Source organism: Zalophus californianus, unplaced genomic scaffold (assembly GCF_009762305.2).
Source record: "Zalophus californianus isolate mZalCal1 unplaced genomic scaffold, mZalCal1.pri.v2 scaffold_23_ctg1_2, whole genome shotgun sequence".
NCBI classification, from domain to species: Eukaryota; Metazoa; Chordata; class Mammalia; order Carnivora; family Otariidae; genus Zalophus; species Zalophus californianus.
Window position 1 is genome coordinate 66,075 of NW_023365532.1, and position 18,251 is coordinate 84,325.

An 18,251-nucleotide genomic window follows, 5' to 3' on the forward strand; every position below is an offset into this window, starting at 1 on the left:
GCCCTGTCCCCCTCCTGCTCCCAGATCAGACACACCTGTGCGTGCCCAGCCCTGCACGCGGTACAGTGACCCCCCGCTCCAGGGCAATTGGGATAAACCCAGGGCAGAAGCTCGCATCTGCACACACTCCGTCCCACCCAGCCACCCTTGACCTTGAACAAGACCTGCCCACTGGGTATCTGACCCCTCATCAGCCTGCTCTTGAATGGGGTTGGCCCACCCTACATGACCCCTCTTCACTCACACACACACACACACACACACACACACACACGGGGACCTGGGGCTGCACAGGTGGATTAGACCCTGTGGGGCACACACACACACACACACACACACACACACACACACACACACGGGTGGGGACCTGGGGCTGCACAGGTGGATTAGACCCTGTGGGGCTCGGTGGCCGGCTCTGGGGCTCCTGGTGTCACCTTGTGGTCTTTCCGACCAAACGGCCAGAGGCGGTGGGGAGCCCTAAAAGGACATCTTGAGACAGCATTTGCTGGGCGCGCTTTCTTCCGTCGGCAACCTCCGGATCTTGGAACACAGCATGCGAACATGTTGGTTTGACTATCTCTAAAGTAATGAGCTGGGCCGGGGGCTGTCTCTGGAATGTGGGTTCCTGGTTACCTGGGTTCCAAATTCTGATGGGCTCTGTTGTCAGGGAAGTGAGGTCACCATGGCCGGGGTCCCCTCACCCAACTTCCTCCTCAGACAAGAGCCCCAGCCGCGAGGGCCCCTCCCCCAGCTGTTCAATGCTGACCCCCCCCATGCCCCATCTATACAGTGACACCCTCCCACCCCACCCCACCCACAGCCCACGCAAGGCCTGGGTGCAGCCCTTGTGTGAGGACACAGAGCTGGGTTCAGCCTGGGCTCCTGCGCGTGCCCAGGGCTGTGACCCTCGACAGACCCTGTGCAGGCCCTTCTGCACTTGGGGTTTGGCCCCTCGACATGCTTCACTTAGCCGCTGAGGCAGAAATGCAGTCCTGTGCTGAGCCCTTCCTCCCAGCCTGCTGTGGCCTCGCCTGCTGTGGCCTCGGCGTGGCCGTGAGAGGAGCAGGACGTGGCCGCCCTCGGTGGGAGGGGGACAATGATAGCAGAGCCGGCACGAACCAGTCACGGACAGTCACCCCCCAAGGCGGGCGCAAGCTGCGGAGACCCCCGCCGCCCAGCAGGGCCGGCCTGCACCACCTGACCCCATGCTGCCCAGACGGGAACGCTAAGTACATTCATGTCGGTTCATAGCACAGAGATCCTGTGGGTGGTCCTTACGTGGTAGTAGCTGACTGATGCCGTTCTACTGTGTTCTCCTCGGGTGGCCCTAACCGCACCAGCGAATTGCATCGCCAACTACATACTGGTGACTCCACGTGTCCGGCTCCCACATCTCTCTGTCCTCTGAACTCCAGCCCCCCACGTGGCATCTCCGTTTGGGGGTCCTGGGCTCCAAGCTCAGCCCCCGAGCCTGCCCGGGGCTCCCTGTCCTCGGACTGAACCGCCCTCCACGGCCTGTGCTCTCCCCCCCCTCACCCTTCCCTCCGCTTCCACCACTCTGGGGTTTTTCACAAGTGGTCTCCTCTTCCGCGGAAGCCCACCCAACTTCCCTAACTACCTCTGTGCCTCAGCTCTCTTCCGAATGTCCCTTCCTCCGAGAAGCCCTCCCTGACCCCTCCTGCTCCACCCGGCGTGAGTCAGACCTGCCGTTGTTTTGCACTCTCTCCAGACACTTTTCCCCGGGTCTGCGGTCGTGTGAAGGGCGGCTGCGCTGGTGCGAGCCTGTCCTGGCATCAGATCTCTGAAACTGAATTTGCCAGTTTGCCTCTCTCCGGCAGCTAGCACGTGCGTGGCCTGTCACGGGTGCTTGGAAATGTTGGGCGAATAAGTGGAAGACTTCCTGAGGAAGTGTAGGACGTCAGGGCCCACGGGGACTGGTGGCAGACGCGCTGTGGGACGCATACAGAAGGACGACATTGGTCCAAGAGCCGTGGTCTACTTCCCAGCAGAGAAGTGTGGCAGACTCTTTCCCCCACGTAATCTGGAGGGCGTGGGCAGAATGGGTCCGGTCGGGCATCCTCCTGCCTGGCCAACACCTGCCCTCCTACCGCCTTCCTATCCCCATCTCTCCAAGATCATAAAGGCACAGCCACCTCCCTGCAAACTCACATCACGTTGTGTGATTTTTCAGGATGCTTTATCCCCAGCCAAGGTGCTAACACCCCCGGGAATACATTCACTGAAATTTCCCCCCCTCCCCTTCCCTCTCTTCCCCTCCCTTTCTCAAACTTAGGGAAATTTAAGGTAGGCAAGGAAGGGCGGGCTGATTGAAAACTCAGCGGGTGCACGATTGCCAGATTCTTTTCCTCTCCCTGTTTCAGAGATCTCGATTTGGAGCCCACAGATTATTCTCTGTCCCTTTCTCTCTCTGTGCCTTGCATTTCCTGCTTTCTATCCCTTGCCCACCAAAGAATGTGTGAGGGGGGCTTGTTCCCTCCCGGGGGAGGGCCCCCTGGCTTTGCTGGGAAATCCCTGCTCCCACTCTGAGGTCTGGCAGGGACCAGGTTTGCTTAGAGCTGGAAGGGATTTGCATAGGTTTGAGTCTGGGTTTCTTGCAAGTGTGAAGTCCTTCTGGAAGGAGGGTGCACCTGGTGGGCCCCTGAAGGCATGGGGCGGGGGATGGTGAGGTTCCAGGTGGGGGTGGTGAGCACCAGGGCCCTTGGTGCGCTCACCCTCCTCCCAGCTCGCACATCGCCATGCTGTTCTCTTGTGTTCCCGGAGGAACGATGTCCTTGCCCTCACCCCTTGCCTGGCCCCCATCTTCTGGGAAGGGACCTGCAACACTGACGTCCTGAACGAGCAGTTCTAGCTGCAGAACGTCACCATGGGACTGTCGGTGTGTTGAGCACAGAGTGGGGGGACCCCGTCCTGGGGATTAATGCGAAAGTGCATGCATTCAGCAGTCTTACTGGGCTCTCGTGGGCCCGGTGAGGGGACAGCACCTGGCTCCCTCTCAGGAGGCTGCCCGTCACAGTGGGTGACAGCCCCCGCCTGCTGCCACTCCCCTCGGACAGACACAGCCCTGACCCCAGGCTGCTATCCTGCTGAGTCAAGGGGCAGAGCACCCCAACAATGGGGCTTCCGGGGAGCCCCCCACCAGAGAAGTGGAAGGGGGTCACGTGTGCCCTGTGCATTGGTAGCGAGGAGATGCTTGTCGGGCTGGCCCCTTCTGTGTGTCTCTTAGAGGATGAGGCTCAGGAGGGCACAGCCTCAGACAGCACTCGGGTCAGACAGCACTCGGTGCCAGAGCCCAGGCCCCTGAGAGGGAGCTGAGCAGTGAGGCCCTGGGACCCCAGCGGACCCAGGAGCGCGCTGGGCATGGCTGCCGGCAAGTGGCCTGGCCCCTGGGAGCCTCTGGAAGCCGGGGCTGGCCACAGCATCGGCAGTCAGAGCTTCCTTCCTCCACAGAGCTCGCCGAGGCCCGCAGGATGGCCTGAGGCCCGTGCAACCCTTTTCCCAGACCATCGCAAGGGAGGCCTTCAGCCCCATGTGCGGGGGGGACTAGGAAGGGCCCAGGTCGCCTCAGAGTCGTCCTCCAGGTCCTGGAGAGCAGGGACTGAAATCACCAACCAGACCCTCACGGCCCAGGGTCCGCGGCCAGCGCCAGTGGCCCTGTCCCAACGCTGCCCGCACAGGCGGTCCTCATGCGTCCCCCTCTGGGCCGGGAGCGCAGCCCCGGGGCGAGGGCAGGTGCCGGGCGTGCATGAGGGAGCCCTTGCCGGCAGCGTCCTTGAGGGAAGGGGCCGTGAAACCACACTCACAACGACTGGGCCCGGCCTTTCCCCTGGTGACCTGATCCGGGCCTGCGGGTTGTGTGCCTGTCCCCTGTTTCAAGGCAGTGGCCGCCTTCCCCGTGTGAGCCCTTGACTAAGCTGCCAGGTGTGGGGCAGGCCCAGGGAAGTAGCCTCAGTGCGTGCTCCAAAAAACCAGACTCAGAGGGCTCACCACACTTGCCTGACGCTGGGGGAGCTGCTGTCCCCACGGTGCGGAGCAGGTAGACCCCTCACAGGGGGACCAGCCGTGTGAGGGCTTTGGACTGAGGGAGGGGCATATGTCGACCTGGATCCAGAAGCTTACCCCCTTGGATTCAAGGCTGGGGTCTAAGCAACCCCCCTCAACTCCCAGGGTCCTCTTTCCCCTTCCCTGTCCCCGGGCTGCACCTGATTCCCGGTCTGGGGGAGTTCAGGGTGACCCCTCCTAGGAATACCAGTGGTAGATTGAGGACCTTGTCAGCAAGAGGCCCCGTAGCCTTCACGGGGGGACCCTCCAGGGGGTGCAGCCAGCTGTGGGGACCAGCGACAGCCCACCCAAAGCAAGAGGGGCAGGTGGCTGGCCCTGCTTCTTCTAGCCGGTCTGTTGGGCAAAGGAACGAGGGCTGTGCCCAAAGGAGCTCCAGTCCTGGCAGGTGGGGAGGGGACCCGCAGGGGGGCGGCCAGGGGAGGGCACCTGCAGGGTTTGCCCGGGAGCTCAGCACGGGGCAGTGTCCCTGGCTCCAGCATGCTGACTGTGTGGCTGCATGGGTTTCCAGCCTCCCAAGCCTCGGGCTCCCGTTTGTAAGATGGGGTGCTGAGGGCCCCCATCTCTGGGAGCAGAAGGGAGGGAGGGCCCGCCGGCGGACTCTCTCAGGACAGGCCAGGAGGGTGGCTGTGGCTTAACGCAGCCCGGGGCGTGTCCCAGTGACGAAGGTGAACACGTGCACGGCCCCGAGCTCTGGGGTCCTGCCACCAGCCTCTGGCAGTGACTCTCCTCCCGCCCTATCCCCCGTCGCTGTAGCTACGTGGTCTTCCTGGAGCCGTTCCTGCAGCCGGCGGAGAAGCAGTTCACGGCGGGACACAGGGTCACCTACTATGTCTTCACCGACTGGCCGGCTGCCGGGCCCGAGTGCTGCTCCCGTAGGACCAGAGAGTGCTGGTTCCAGGTCCCCGGGGCCCCCTGCTGGCAGGATGTGACCATGCACCGCATGGAGATCAGCAACTTCTCGCATTCGCTCTTCCTTCGCAAGGTGGACTACCTGCTGTCCGTGTAGTGGACATGAAGTTGAGCGACCACGTGGGCGTGGAGAGCCTGTCCCTCCTCTTAGGCACCCTGCACCCCGGTTTCTCCAGGGTGACCTTCTAGGACTTCAGCTATGAGCGCGGACAAGGTCCCAGGGGCACACCCCAGGGACCCGGGTGACTTTTACTACGCAGGAGGCTTTTCTGGGGGTTCGGTGCCGGAGGTTCCCCGACTGACCTCAGCCTGTCACCAGGCGATGGTGGTCGACTGGGCCAATGGGATCGAGGCCCTGTGGCATGACGAGAGCCACCTGAACAGGTATCTTCTCTACCACAAGCCCACCAAGGTCTGTCCCCAGAGTACCTGTGGGACCTGCAGCTGCTGGGCTGGCCCGGGGTCATGAAGAAGCTGAGGTTTGTGGCCGTGCGCAAGAGTCACCGGGACATCCGCAACTCGTATGGGGCTGACCCCGACTCTGTCAGGTGGTGCCACGCCGAGCGGAGCTATCAGAGCAGATTCCGACCTCTGTCCCCTCAAGGGAGTCTCTGGAGCCCGGCACTGCCCACATGGCCATGTTCAGAGCCCCTAGCGCCCCCGCTCTCAGGAGGTCTGCTTGGGGGCCCAAGTTCCTCTCTTTGTGGTCGGTGTGTTTGGATCACTTCTGGGTCATTTGTAGCTGTGAAGGGGTCCAACGTGTATGTCGGATGTTTTCGGTGTCAATGCTGCAAATAACTGGAACTGCACCACAGAAACCCACATTTCAATTTATATTTGAACACCTGCAGAGATGGAGACTCCCCTTCCTTGTACTTTTCTCATATTTATATTTCAGGGCTCCCTTCTGCTGTCTGTCCGTGTTGGCCCCATCCATCAATTTCGCTGACACCCTACTACTGATCGATGCAGCTCAGCACCAGAACGGCTCTGGTGGACGGCTGACTGCATGCGCGGTCATTTACCAGCGCTCACGCTATGACAGTTATCGGCCGACTACACCTCCTCTCCACTTCAGCAGCTCATTTCATCAATAACTTATCTCATGGCCTTTTCCCTTTTATCCAGAAGACAGCAAAACAGAAACATTAAATAAAACGTTTTCACAATATTTTAAACTACTTATTTATTAGTATTGATGGCGTAACTTTCAGTGTCCTGGGTGAAAGGGGTTTTAACTTTAAAGGAAGATACAGAAATCGTAAGGTGACTGGTAGAGGGAAAGAGGTGAACAGCCTTACAAAAAAGCCCATGACTGCTCACAGGCTGTAGTCACCCAGTAAAGAGAGGGCCTAAAACTTCCACTGTGGTGGCTTCTAAGTTGCTTAGATTCAGAAGACAGAAGCAGAAGATGCTGGCTGAGTTTTCTGATATCTAATAGAACCTGTTAAAAATCACTTATCCAGGGGGGCCCGGGTGGCTCAGTAAGTGAAGCGTCCAACTCTCGATTTCAGCCTGGGTCACGATCTCAGGGTCATGACACTGAGTCCACGCTTGGCGTCTGCTTAGGATTCTCTCTCCCTCTGCGTCCCGCCCACCTTTTCTCTTCCTCTCTCTCCCTCCAAAACAAAACAATCACTTGTCCAAAAAGCAGCTGAAATGATATGGTTATTTAACCGTGACATTGTTCAAGTAATTTCAAATGGTTAAAATAAACTATTAGATATTTATAATTAAAACAACAAAAATAAAACTGGATAGTGATGGGGAGGTTGTACATACTGACAAATGTTTGAAAGAGATTTACTGATAGCTTCAAAAATGGAAATACAGACTTGAAGATTTGGCAGCAAACCAGCAGACACGGCCAACTTGTACCCCAGCTCACGGGGCGCGGCTGCACCCTTCCTCACCACGGGCTCACACACAGCTTCTCTTCCGGGTGCACTCCAAATCCACACAACACCTACGACACTGAGAACATTCTTCCAGGGACCCCTGACCTCAGTAAGTGTTTCGTCTAATGATCAGAGAAGCAAATGAGCAAAATCCGAAGGAGTAAAACAAGTTCTGGGAGACACATGTAGGACAGGGCTGACAAGTAACCCAGACTCGAGATTCTAAAACAGAACCCACACTCGATCCCTTCGGGCACACCCAATGTCCTACTCTAGAAATGAGATGGAGCGGTTTCTGTGAAGGTGAGAGGGACGGGGATTCAGCTGGAAATGAAAAGCAGGTACCACCTGCAGTTCAGGGAAAGAAGACCCGTAGCATCCAGAAAAGTCTCCTTTACAAAGCAGTATACTAGCTCTGTGAGTGTAATTGTCTTCTCTGCCACGACGGGGATCCCTCTGAACCTCAAGGACCAAAGGACCACAATTACAGAGACCCCTGGGGGGTGGGCAGGAGGAGGGACAACGTGCCAGGGAGAGGAATTCGGGGACGTGGGATTTAATACAAGTCTACTTCTCTGGGGCCTGGCTCCTTTAGAAAATACCTTCCAAAGATCGTTATGGGGAGAAACTAACAGAACACTCCAAACTAAGAGGAAATAAATAGGGTATCTACTTTCTTGATTAGAAACTGTTCCACACTCCTCACAAAATATACAGAGACATACATGCATAATAAAAAGTCATTTCTCTCTGAACAAGAAAGTTACTAATATATACTGAGCATCTACTAAGTGCCAGTCCTGGCCTATATATATTTGAGGTCCTGTTGGACCGTCGGTAGGGAACAGGCCCCTATTTCAAGCTTAGAGGTGCACTGCCCTGAGGTCTCACCGGGCCAGGCAGGATGAACGGCACAATGCCATCAGGAGGCCCATCTGACTTCAAACCCCTCTGCTGTACAATCACATAAAATTCACCAGAGTTGATGAGTGAACACTCTGAACTGTTACACAAACATCAAACATGTTGAGTGCTGGTTGTTGTTCAGACATGTTTCTTTTTCGTGACTTGGCTGACCTAATTCTGTGAAGTCCAATGACCCTGTAGCATGCACCACCCCTCTCCTGTCCCTGACCAGATTTGTATTCCTGGCTTTCTACGGGCTGCTCCTGGCCCCACACCAACTTCCTCTTGGTCAAAAGTGGTGTCTGAACTCACTGAGTCAGATTTTCACCCTTTACCACTGGATACATGTGGCTTAGAGGCTATTCTCCCCAACTGGGAAGTTGGTTCTTGATTCTGCCCCTAGTTCAGTCAGGAATGGACCAGCACCTTGCAGGTGGTCTCTGTCCACGCTCCTGGGCCCACAGCCATGGTTCCGGCACACGTACAATCTTCTAGACCAACGGGGAGGCATGCGATTCTATTTCTAAGCTCAGCTTCACAGGAACTACCACTCGCTGTGCGCAGTACACCCAGAGACTGTGCTCAGGGCCCCTGAGACAAGCAAGGCTTTGGCTTTGCTGATGGATGTGTGTCCTGGAGGCCTTTTCAAGACCGTCTCGCTCTGACCACTCCTGAGCAGAGCAGACTAGCACATGCACGCAGTGTAGAGTGTGATTCTGTGGGACTCCTTTAGGCTGAATCTTTCCCTGGTTCTGGCAATAAAGTTTCTCACTGGGCTGCTCTGTCCTTTGTTGGTACGTATCATGGATCCTCCCTTTGAACGACGGACCACCAAGCTCTCCGCTGTTTTCACCACCTCCCGTAGGCATGAACTGGAGCAAGGTCTGCAAAGGTCTGGGCCAAGACACGGGGAAAGGAAGAGGACAGCACCCAGCCTTATCTGGAGGGGCCCCTGCTTGCTTCTAAGTGGGCGCTGGGTTAGGGGAGGAGTTGTGGCAGCCCTTCCGGCCCTACAAGCTAGCCGGTGGGGCTGACCAGCTGGGGCTCCATTACTCCCAGACTGTCAAAACGGGGCAGAGCTCCTGCCTCTGAGTGGAAGCTGGTGAGCAGAAGGGAGGCCCAGTCCACCAGGCCTGGGGAAGTGGGCAGCTAGTGGACACCCCTGCAGGGGGACGCCCTGGCCTTAGCCTGGCAGCAGCAGGGACATGGAGCCAGCCCCTGAATTCTTGGCTGCACTGGCAGGAGCAGAAGCTTCTTCCCCACGGAGGCAAATACCACAGAATCAGTTTGTTCTTACTGAGAGCATCTCTGAAGAATATTAATTAGTCTCAAAAGATACATAACTGAACACTTAGGGATTCTCTTCAATGAAAACAAAAAAGTCCTCCAGTGCTTTTCAACTAGGGGTGATTTCCCCCCTGGGGGGGCACTTGGAAACTTGTGGAGACCCTGTTTGTTTTCAAACCCGCTGCTGGTATCTTGTGACCTGGGGCAGGAGTGCTGCTCAGCAGCCTACGGCAGGTAAGACCAACGGCCCCAGTGAAGAGCAACGTGGCCCAGAGTGTCAGCCGAGCTCTAGGAGAGGCTCCTGTTCCCGGGGCACAGCGGGAAGGGCCAGTCTTGGGCTGAACACCAGCTCTGCACCTCACTCACCGATGCTCCCTGCCAGTTACCTCGCCCCACTAAAGCTTCCATCTGCACGGGGGGAGAAAATCGCACTGACTTCAGACTTGCGTTGTAAAATTTAGAGGAAAATCTACTGAAGTATGCCAGTGAGAGCCGTACGCCTGGAACTCATTTAGCGACCTCTTTCTCAAGTCTGGGGGACTAGTGAAGGTAGAACGTATCTTCACCGAGCCCAGTCCAGGACACCTCTCACATAACGTCCTAACACTAAAATGGGTCTGTGCAAACCCACATCCGTGCTAGACGCATTTTCCCTTGAGCGCTCTGTTAGAAACTGTAGTCCTGCACATACCACGAGCGTTTTCTTGCTCTTACTACTTTTCTCTGCCAGCCAATGCACCTTCAACTAATCACAGTTCAGGATCTGGAATGTGCCCCACGCAAACCCTTCACCAATGACACTTCCAACCCTTGGAGCGGCTCTCTGCTGTGGTGCTGCCAGCAGGATTCTAGGCGCCTCCACAGAAACCAAGTCACTTTCCCAAGGCTCCAAAAGACGGAGCGCTATGAAATGACTTCTCAATCATCTACTGTATCAAGAGAAGACTTACCCAGGAGACCTTTGTCTGATTACATGTACTTTGAAAGATATATCTAAATACATAAATAAATTTTGTTATGCATTACTTGCCAAAGGACCTAGCACAAGGAGAATATTTTACAAACTGGTTTCAACTGAAAAGGAGAATAGGGAAATTTGTAGTGGATGTTATTTTACAGTTAAACAGTTTTTCAAACTTGATTTTTTTTCCTCTTAAAATATATGCATGTTTATACATGTGTGTGTATGTGCTTATGTGTGTTCTGATTCAAAAGTAACCGCATACGGATCGGATTCTAGATTCTGTCGGACACATACTTTGAGATGTCAGTGCCAACAGCTCTGCTCTAGGTTTGCTTTCTAACATAGAAAATAAGAAGGGAGAATCTCTAGAGACTCTTATATTTCAAACATTCTGTTTCTAAAAGTGAAAGTAATACCTAGGTTCTGTAAACTTATTAAACACTGGAAGCAATACAGTTGTCTTTCTTTAAAGAAAAAAGGACATCTTCATGTTAAATAATTATATGCTGCTTTAAAAATTTAGGGGCAGGGCGCCTGGGTGGCTCAGTTGGTTGGGCGACTGCCTTCGGCTCAGGTCATGATCCTGGAGTCCCGGGATCGAGTCCCACATCGGCCTCCCTGCTCGGCGGGGAGTCTGCTTCTCCTTCTGACCCTCTTCCCTCTCGTGCTCTCTGTCTCTCATTCTCTCTCTCTCAAATAAATAAATAAAATCTTAAAAAAAAAATTCTTTAAAAAATTTAGGGGCAATAGACATATTACTTATTTTCGAGTACAGTTCACATTACTAACTTCGCAGTAACTGACAGAATTTAAAAAGAGAGAATGAACTGTAGCAAAATCAGAAGTATGGCCAACTTGCCATGTCTTACACACACCATATCTAATCATGTTTAACAGCAAGCACTAGCTACAACTGAGGCCAGTGAAGGCTCAGCAAAAATGAATTATTAAATTGGTCTGCTTATATCCCGTTACAGACTTCTTATGAATACTTGATTTTATTTTGTATAACTGACAAGAGCTGACAGGAAAGGACAGGTTTAATGACAATCAAATGAAGACCAACTAGACTAGGTGTCCCACAGGAGAGCTGCCTCAAGTGGTGATAAAGTAACTGATGGGACACGACGAGACTGAGCACCGTAGTCTGTCATATACGGTGGTAAGTTATCCTGTAATATTAGTAGATTGTCTGCAACAGCTCATGAATCCAGTAGCTCTGAAAGAGATGGGTACAGTATATGCCCAACAAAAGAAAAATAGACATTGACTTCGCATATTTAATACCAGATCGTTTGCCATTAAACTTAATGTCTAAATCATTTATATGACTCAATGACGGCATGAAATTTTTAAGCTGGTGGGAAGATGAATAGCACCAGAGAGAGAATGTGGATGAGTACAGTGTCATTTACCTACCCCTGCCCCACTAACAGGTGAGGCCGAGCTATTGTAGTAGGTCCCAAACACTTAAACTATAAGGTCATCACTGAGGAGACAAGTGAAAAAGATATTGGCATTTATAAGAGATTGGTGAAAATTAGTTCTAAAGCATTAATTTCTCTTAATAGACTAAAAGAACTGTGTGCATTCAGGAGATATTTGATCTGAATTAAGAAACTGATGAAGCAACTGATCAATTGGAATTTAAGCCATCAGTCCCCAGATCCATCAACAGCTTCATCTGCATTCTAAACAATTAGATGCCGGCCCCACAGAAAGCCCTGTGTTAATACACAGTCAATAGGACACCACAAAGAGACTCCCTGAGCTGCAACTGTCCAAGCTCCGACACACCACACAGATTTAAGACTTTTCTACTGGCTAGGGTTTGAAGATTTTTATTTTAGTAGACAATGCACTATCAGATTCTTCTGAACTGAAACTGAAAAGTAATAATATCAAGAGTATTGATACACAAAAAATTCTGAGTATGTGTACTTTTGAAAATGAGACAATTAAAAAACGTAATCACTTAAAGTCACAGAAACAGAATTTCCAAAGCTAAGAATTACTGACTTAAAGCAGTATCATGACACACATTTTATCCAGCTGTGAAGCTATTTGGTCCATTTCAGAAGAAAAACAGCATGAAATAGCAATCTCACATTTTAATACCTGTATATCTACAATCAGTGAATTTTAACCATTTAAATTTAATAGAAAAAAATAAAGAAACCGAGAACTGTAAGCTTAGGGGGTGCCTGGGCGGCTCAGTCAGTTAAGCGTCTGCCTTCGGCTCAGGTCATGATCCCACCATCCTGGGATCGAGTCCTGAGTCAGGCTCCCTGCTCGGCGGAGAAGCCTGCTTCTCCCTCTCCCTAAGATGCTCCCAACTGCTTGTGCTCTGTCAAGTAAATAAAAATCTTTCAAAAAAATTAAAAAAAAAGATTCTCAAAGAGATCCAGGACCTACAAAATATTAAGTATCATTATACTACAACATGTCCCTATAACATGAAACCCAAGGGAAAACTAGAGGGAAAGAAAATGTTTTTAAAACGTCATCAGTTTAGGGCACCTGGGTGGCTCAGTTAGTTAAGCGTCTGCCTTCAGCTCAGGTCGTGATCCCGGGGTCCCGGGATCGAGCTCCACATCAGGCTCCCCCTGCACGGTGGGGAGCCTGCTTCTCCATCCCCCTCTGCCCGCCACTCCCCCTGCTTATGCTTGCTCTCTCTCTCTCTCTCCATCAAATAAATACATAAAATCTCTTAAAAAACAAGCCATCAGTTTAGATATGTTATTTATCCAAAGCTAACATAATATAGAGTATCTCATTTGCCTAATGCTCTAATATTCTATCTATGTTTCGCTGGCTATAAGTCATTCAGAGGCTGAAGAACTGAAACTGCTGTTAGTCACACGATCTTCAACAAGGCATTCATATTGTTCAGCCCTCAGACTCCTCCTCTAGAAAATGGACAGTTCTCATCATCTTCCAGTTTTAAAGTGCTGGATTTCCTTCATCTTTTATCCCCTAATGAAACCTGTATTTCCTTTAATTTTAATTATCTAAAAAACATTTCCATATTTAGGATAATGTTCTTAATCTCATATATATTTCTACCACAATCATTAGAAGGGCCATTAATATGAAAGCATTTCTCAAATGCAAAGGTTTTTCTATTCATGATATTGAATACATTTAGAAACAAAGACAAACATCATAAACAATAGGTGATGTAAACAGGGATGGCAATGTGAAAATCTCTGAAAATCCATTTCTCCAGAACTATAATGAAAACAACAGTAAAAATCATCCAAAGCAACTTTTTCAAACTCTGCAGAATAATCCAAGCCTTGCAACAACCCCAGGTGCATTGACTCGAGACACATGGCTACATGGAGCTACAGAAGAGGTGAAGACCAGGCCTGGAAGCGGCCAGCTAGCCTCCTTTGGCCAGCCCTCAGAGCAAAGCCCCATCTCACTGGACAGGAAAGGGAGTCCAGCTGTATTTCTGAGAAGAAAGGGAATGGACTGGAAGAGAAGAGCTCTCTAGTCTGCTCCACAGGAAGAACAAAACCTCCCGTTGAGTAACACACAATAAAGTAAATGTATCAAGTGTACCTGATTATTAGGTGTAGCTGAACTCTTCTGTTAATGGCAGCCTTGTCTTACAATGCAAATAACCATAACTACAGTTGAAAAAACATTTCCCCCCCCCTCAGAATACCCCTTTAAAAAAATGCTGTTTACATATGGAGAAAAAACTAAATTAACAACTCTAGCGCCTGGCTGACTCAGCTGGAAGACCATGCGACTCTTGATTTCAGGGTCATGAGTTTGAGCCCCATATTGGGTGTAGAGAATATTTAAAAATTTTTTTTAAAAAATTAATTAATTAACAACTCTACAATTTAACTTTGTCCTTTCTAGAGTTTTCACCACACTACCAATAATACATATGCTGAGCTTCCAAAAAAATAAATAAATAATATGCTGAGCTTCCTATAAAAATACTGTCCATTCGGCAGGGATGTCCACTATCACCACTGCTATTCAACACAGTATTAGAAGTCCTAGCCACAGCAATCAGACAACAAAAAGAAATCAAAGGCATCCAAACTGGCAAAGAAGAAGTCAAACTCTCACTGTTTGCAGACGATAAGATACTTTATGTAGAAAACCCAAAAGACTCCACCCCAAAACTGCTAGAACTCATACAGGAATTCAGTAAAGTGGCAGGATATAAAATCAATGCACAGAGATCAGTGGCATTCCTATACACCAACAACAAGACAGAAGAGAGAGAAATTAAGGAGTCGATCCCATTTACATTGCCCCCAAAACCATAAGATGCCTAGGAATAAATCTAACCAAAGAGGCAAAGGATCTGTATTCAGAAAACTATAAAATACTCATGAAAGAAATTGAGGAAGACACAAAGAAATGGAAAAACGTTCCATGCTCATGGATTGGAAAAACAAATATTGTGAAGATGTCAATGCTACCTAGAGCAATCTACACATGCAATGCAATCCCCATCAAAATACCATCCACTTTTTTCAAAGAAATGGAACAAATAATCCTAAAATTTGTATGGAACCAGAAGAGACCCCGAATAGCCAGAGGAATGCTGAAAAAGAAAAGCAAAGCTGGCAGCATCACAATTCCGGACTTCCAGCTCTATTACAAAGCTGTCATCATCAAGACAGTACGGTACTGGCACAAAAACAGACACATAGATCAATGGAACAGAATCGAGAGTCCAGAAATGGACCCTCTACTCTATGGTCAGCTAATCTTTGACAAAGCAGGAAAGAATGTCCAATGGAAAAAAGACAGTCTCTTCAACAAATGGTGTTGGGAAAATTGGACAGCCCCATGCAGAAGAATGAAACTGGACCATTTCCTTACACCACACACAAAAACAGACTCCAAATGGCTGAAAGACCTAAATGGGAGACAGGAGTCTATCAAAATCCTAAAGGAGAACACAGGCAGCAACCTCTTCGACCTCAGCCGCAGCAACTTCTTCCTAGAAACATCGCCAAAGGCAAGGGAAGCAAGGGCAAAAATGAACTATTGGGATTTCATCAAGATAAAAAGCTTTCGCACAGCAAAAGAAACAGTCCATAAAACCAAAAGACAACCGACAGAATGGGAGAAGATATTTGCAAATGACATATCAGATAAAGGGCTAGTATCCAAAATCTATAAAGAACAGATCAAACTCAATACCCAAAGAACAAATAATCCAATCAAGAAATGGGCAGAAGACATGAACAGACATTTTTCCAAAGAAGACATCCAAATGGCCAACAGACACATGAAAAAGTGCTCAACATCGCTTGGCATCAGGGAAATCCAAATCAAAACCTCAATGAGATACCACCTCACACCAGTCAGAATAGCTAAAATTAACAAGTCAGGAAATGACAGATGTTGGCGGGGATGCGGAGAAAGGGGAACCCTCCTACACCGTTGGTGGGAATGTAAGCTGGTGCAACCCCTCTGGAAAACAGTGTGGAGGTTCCTCAAACAGTTGAAAATAGAGCTACCATACGATCCAGCAATTGCACTACTGGGTATTTATCACAAAGATACAAATGTAGGTATCCGAAGGGGTATGTGCACCCCAACGTTTATAGCAGCAATGTCCACAATAGCCAAACTGTGGAAAGAGCCAAGATGTCCATCGACAGATGAATGGATAAAGAAGATGTGGTTCGTATATACAATGGAATATTATGCAGCCATCAAAAGGAATGAGATCTTGCCATCTGCAATGACGTGGATGGAACTGGAGGGTGTTATGCTGAGCGAAATAAGTCAATCAGAGAAAGACAGGTATCATATGACCTCACTGATACGAGGAATTCTTTATCTCAGGAAACAAACTGAGGGTTGCTGGAGGGGGGTTGGGGTGGGAGGGATGGGGTGGCTGGGTGATGGACATTGGGGAGGGTATGTGCTATGGTGAGCGCTGTGAATTGTGCAAGACTGTTGAATCACAGACCTGTACTTCTGAAACAAATAATGCAATATATGTTAAGAAAAAAAAAAAAGAAGGAGATAGCAGGAGGGAAAGAATGAAGGGGGCGAACTGGAGGGGGAGACGAACCATGAGAGACGATGGACTCTGAAAAACAAACTGAGGGTTCTAGAGGGGAGGGCGGTGGGGGGATGGGTCAGCCTGGTGATGGGTATTAAAGAGGGCACATTCTGCGTGGAGCACTGGGTGTTATGCACAAACAATGAATCATGGAACACTACATCAAAAACTAATGATGTAATGTATGGTGATTAACAGAACAATAAAAAAATTTAAAGAGAAAAAAATACTATTTATTTAACAGTCAGAAATGCAAGGCAGAAGGAACTTGGGTATTACCTGATAAACCTCTCATCATTTTAGACATTAAGAAAATGGGTGACCATGTGTCTAGGTCATATAATTAAAAATTGGCCAAAGCAGACTAGATTTTGGGTTTCCTGACTTCCAACACACAGTTCTTCTCCTTGACCACATGAGGCTTCCATCTCATTTCCCCTTTTCCACCTTCCCCTCACTGGTGAGAGCTCAGGTCATATAAATATCATTTATCCTGCGAAGCCCACTTCAACTCACCTACACAAACTGTCTGCTTCCTCTTCTGTTCCCCCACCCATCTTATCCCCCTTTGTATCCCAAGAGACAAGTAGTGCCTGGCACATAGTAGGTGGTAAATAAACGTTTGCTGAATTAATAAAACTGCAAATACAGAATAGCAATCAAATTTCAAGCAACATCATCTAATTACTTCGCTATCAATATAGCTTTGAACAAAAGCACTCATTTGATATAAAGGTTGTGATAGGATTATATTTTTTAAAACAAACATATACACTAAAGATTTTCATTTTAAATATCAACAGTTAAATGTGATTTAGAATTAATGAATTCAATGTATTATCATTCGAAGAAAACTTTTTATAAGAATAAATTTAACTTTTACCTTTCAAAATGAAAATTAAACTGCTAAAATACTAAATGATCAGCCATTTAAATACAAATATAAATACCTGCTTTTTCTGAAGTCCTAAGAAATACCATGTCCGATGGAGTTCTTTGATTCTGCAGAGAGTAATATAAAACACTAATTATCTATATGCAAGTTTATAAAGTAATACCATTCTATTACAAAGTAGAAATAGCTAGTAAAAACAACTAAAAAAAGTTATAATTAAAATTTATACTGAAGCAATTAACATTAATAATTTGTTTTAACAATTTGTATAATTTATATTTAAATTCATCTTGTAGTTGGACATTTTAACGATTCTTTCCCGTTAACAAACCATGAAAACAGCATTTATGATGACTTGAAAACGTCTCCATTTCTGAAAAATGTTAAATATTGCCTTTTCTGTGGCCTCTTTGTTAACTGAACTCATACATACAATATAGCAGTTTTTGCCCTATAATAAATTATGTCCTCCCTAGTAGACTAACCCTCGAGAGTGAGAATAGGATTCTTCCAAAGCCTAACACAAAACAAACCACATCATAAATAAAACACTTACTGAATGTTGAATAAATGAATAAATGTACAACTGAGCAGACAAAAAAGTCAACCCTATAAATTTGAGAGATATTCTTTTATAAAGCAGAAAAGGACAAAAACTCAAAGGGACTTACAGCATATAAACTTAGACAAGTATTTGCTATTCGTGCATTTATTTAATCATTACTAATAATTTTGTCAATTGGAAAAGCTGTATCAAACTAAAGGAAAAATATATAATAAGAACACAATTTCATGAAGTACTTATATTTTTGGAGACCTAAGTAAAGATTTACCCACACATGAAAAAGAAATGGATTACCTGTCAGTAAGCAAGCAATAAAAACAAATATAAGTCGTTAAAGGTGAAAACGATATGTTCTGGGATAAAGCTACCTTTTTCTAACATGAATAAAGAAAGGCTCAATTATTAAAATCTAAAGAACTCTTAGGTCAAAAAAGAAATCACAACGGAAATTAGAAAATATTTTTAACTGAACCATTCTGCCAGAGCCAAAAGAAAATGTTAAGAGGAAAATATTCACAATTCAATGCATACAATATATAAAGGAAGCTAAAAATACAAGCTAAATATCCACTTGAAAGCAGGGGCAGGGGGAGCCAATGAACCCCAAAGAAAGTACAAGGATGTAAGCAAATATAAACACAGAAATTAATGACCTAGAAAACAAGTATATAAATAGAAGTAATGACAAGCAA

At 48.3% G+C, this 18,251-nt stretch overlaps 1 protein-coding gene across 23 annotated transcripts in view; it reads right to left on the reverse strand.

Annotated features, from left to right (window-relative positions):
- LOC118356673 (probable phospholipid-transporting ATPase IIB) overlaps nt 1-18,251 on the reverse strand; it is a 56,556-nt gene that overhangs the window by 1,992 nt on the left and 36,313 nt on the right. For 17 of the 23 annotated variants that reach the window (XM_035725964.1, XM_035725973.1, XM_035725965.1 and 14 more), the window contains 2 exons: nt 17,050-17,101; nt 435-540 (listed from right to left, as the gene is read on the reverse strand). Coding sequence is in view for 4 of the 23 variants with exons in the window: in XM_035725973.1 (XP_035581866.1) it covers nt 435-540; nt 17,050-17,101 (158 nt within the window). In the remaining 19 variants the exon portion in view is untranslated. Of the gene's footprint in view, nt 1-434; nt 1,315-1,703; nt 4,827-11,248; nt 11,264-17,049; nt 17,102-18,251 lie in introns of those variants that run through there. The other 6 variants (XR_004819880.1, XR_004819881.1, XM_035725970.1 and 3 more) reach the window with 5 other exon arrangements.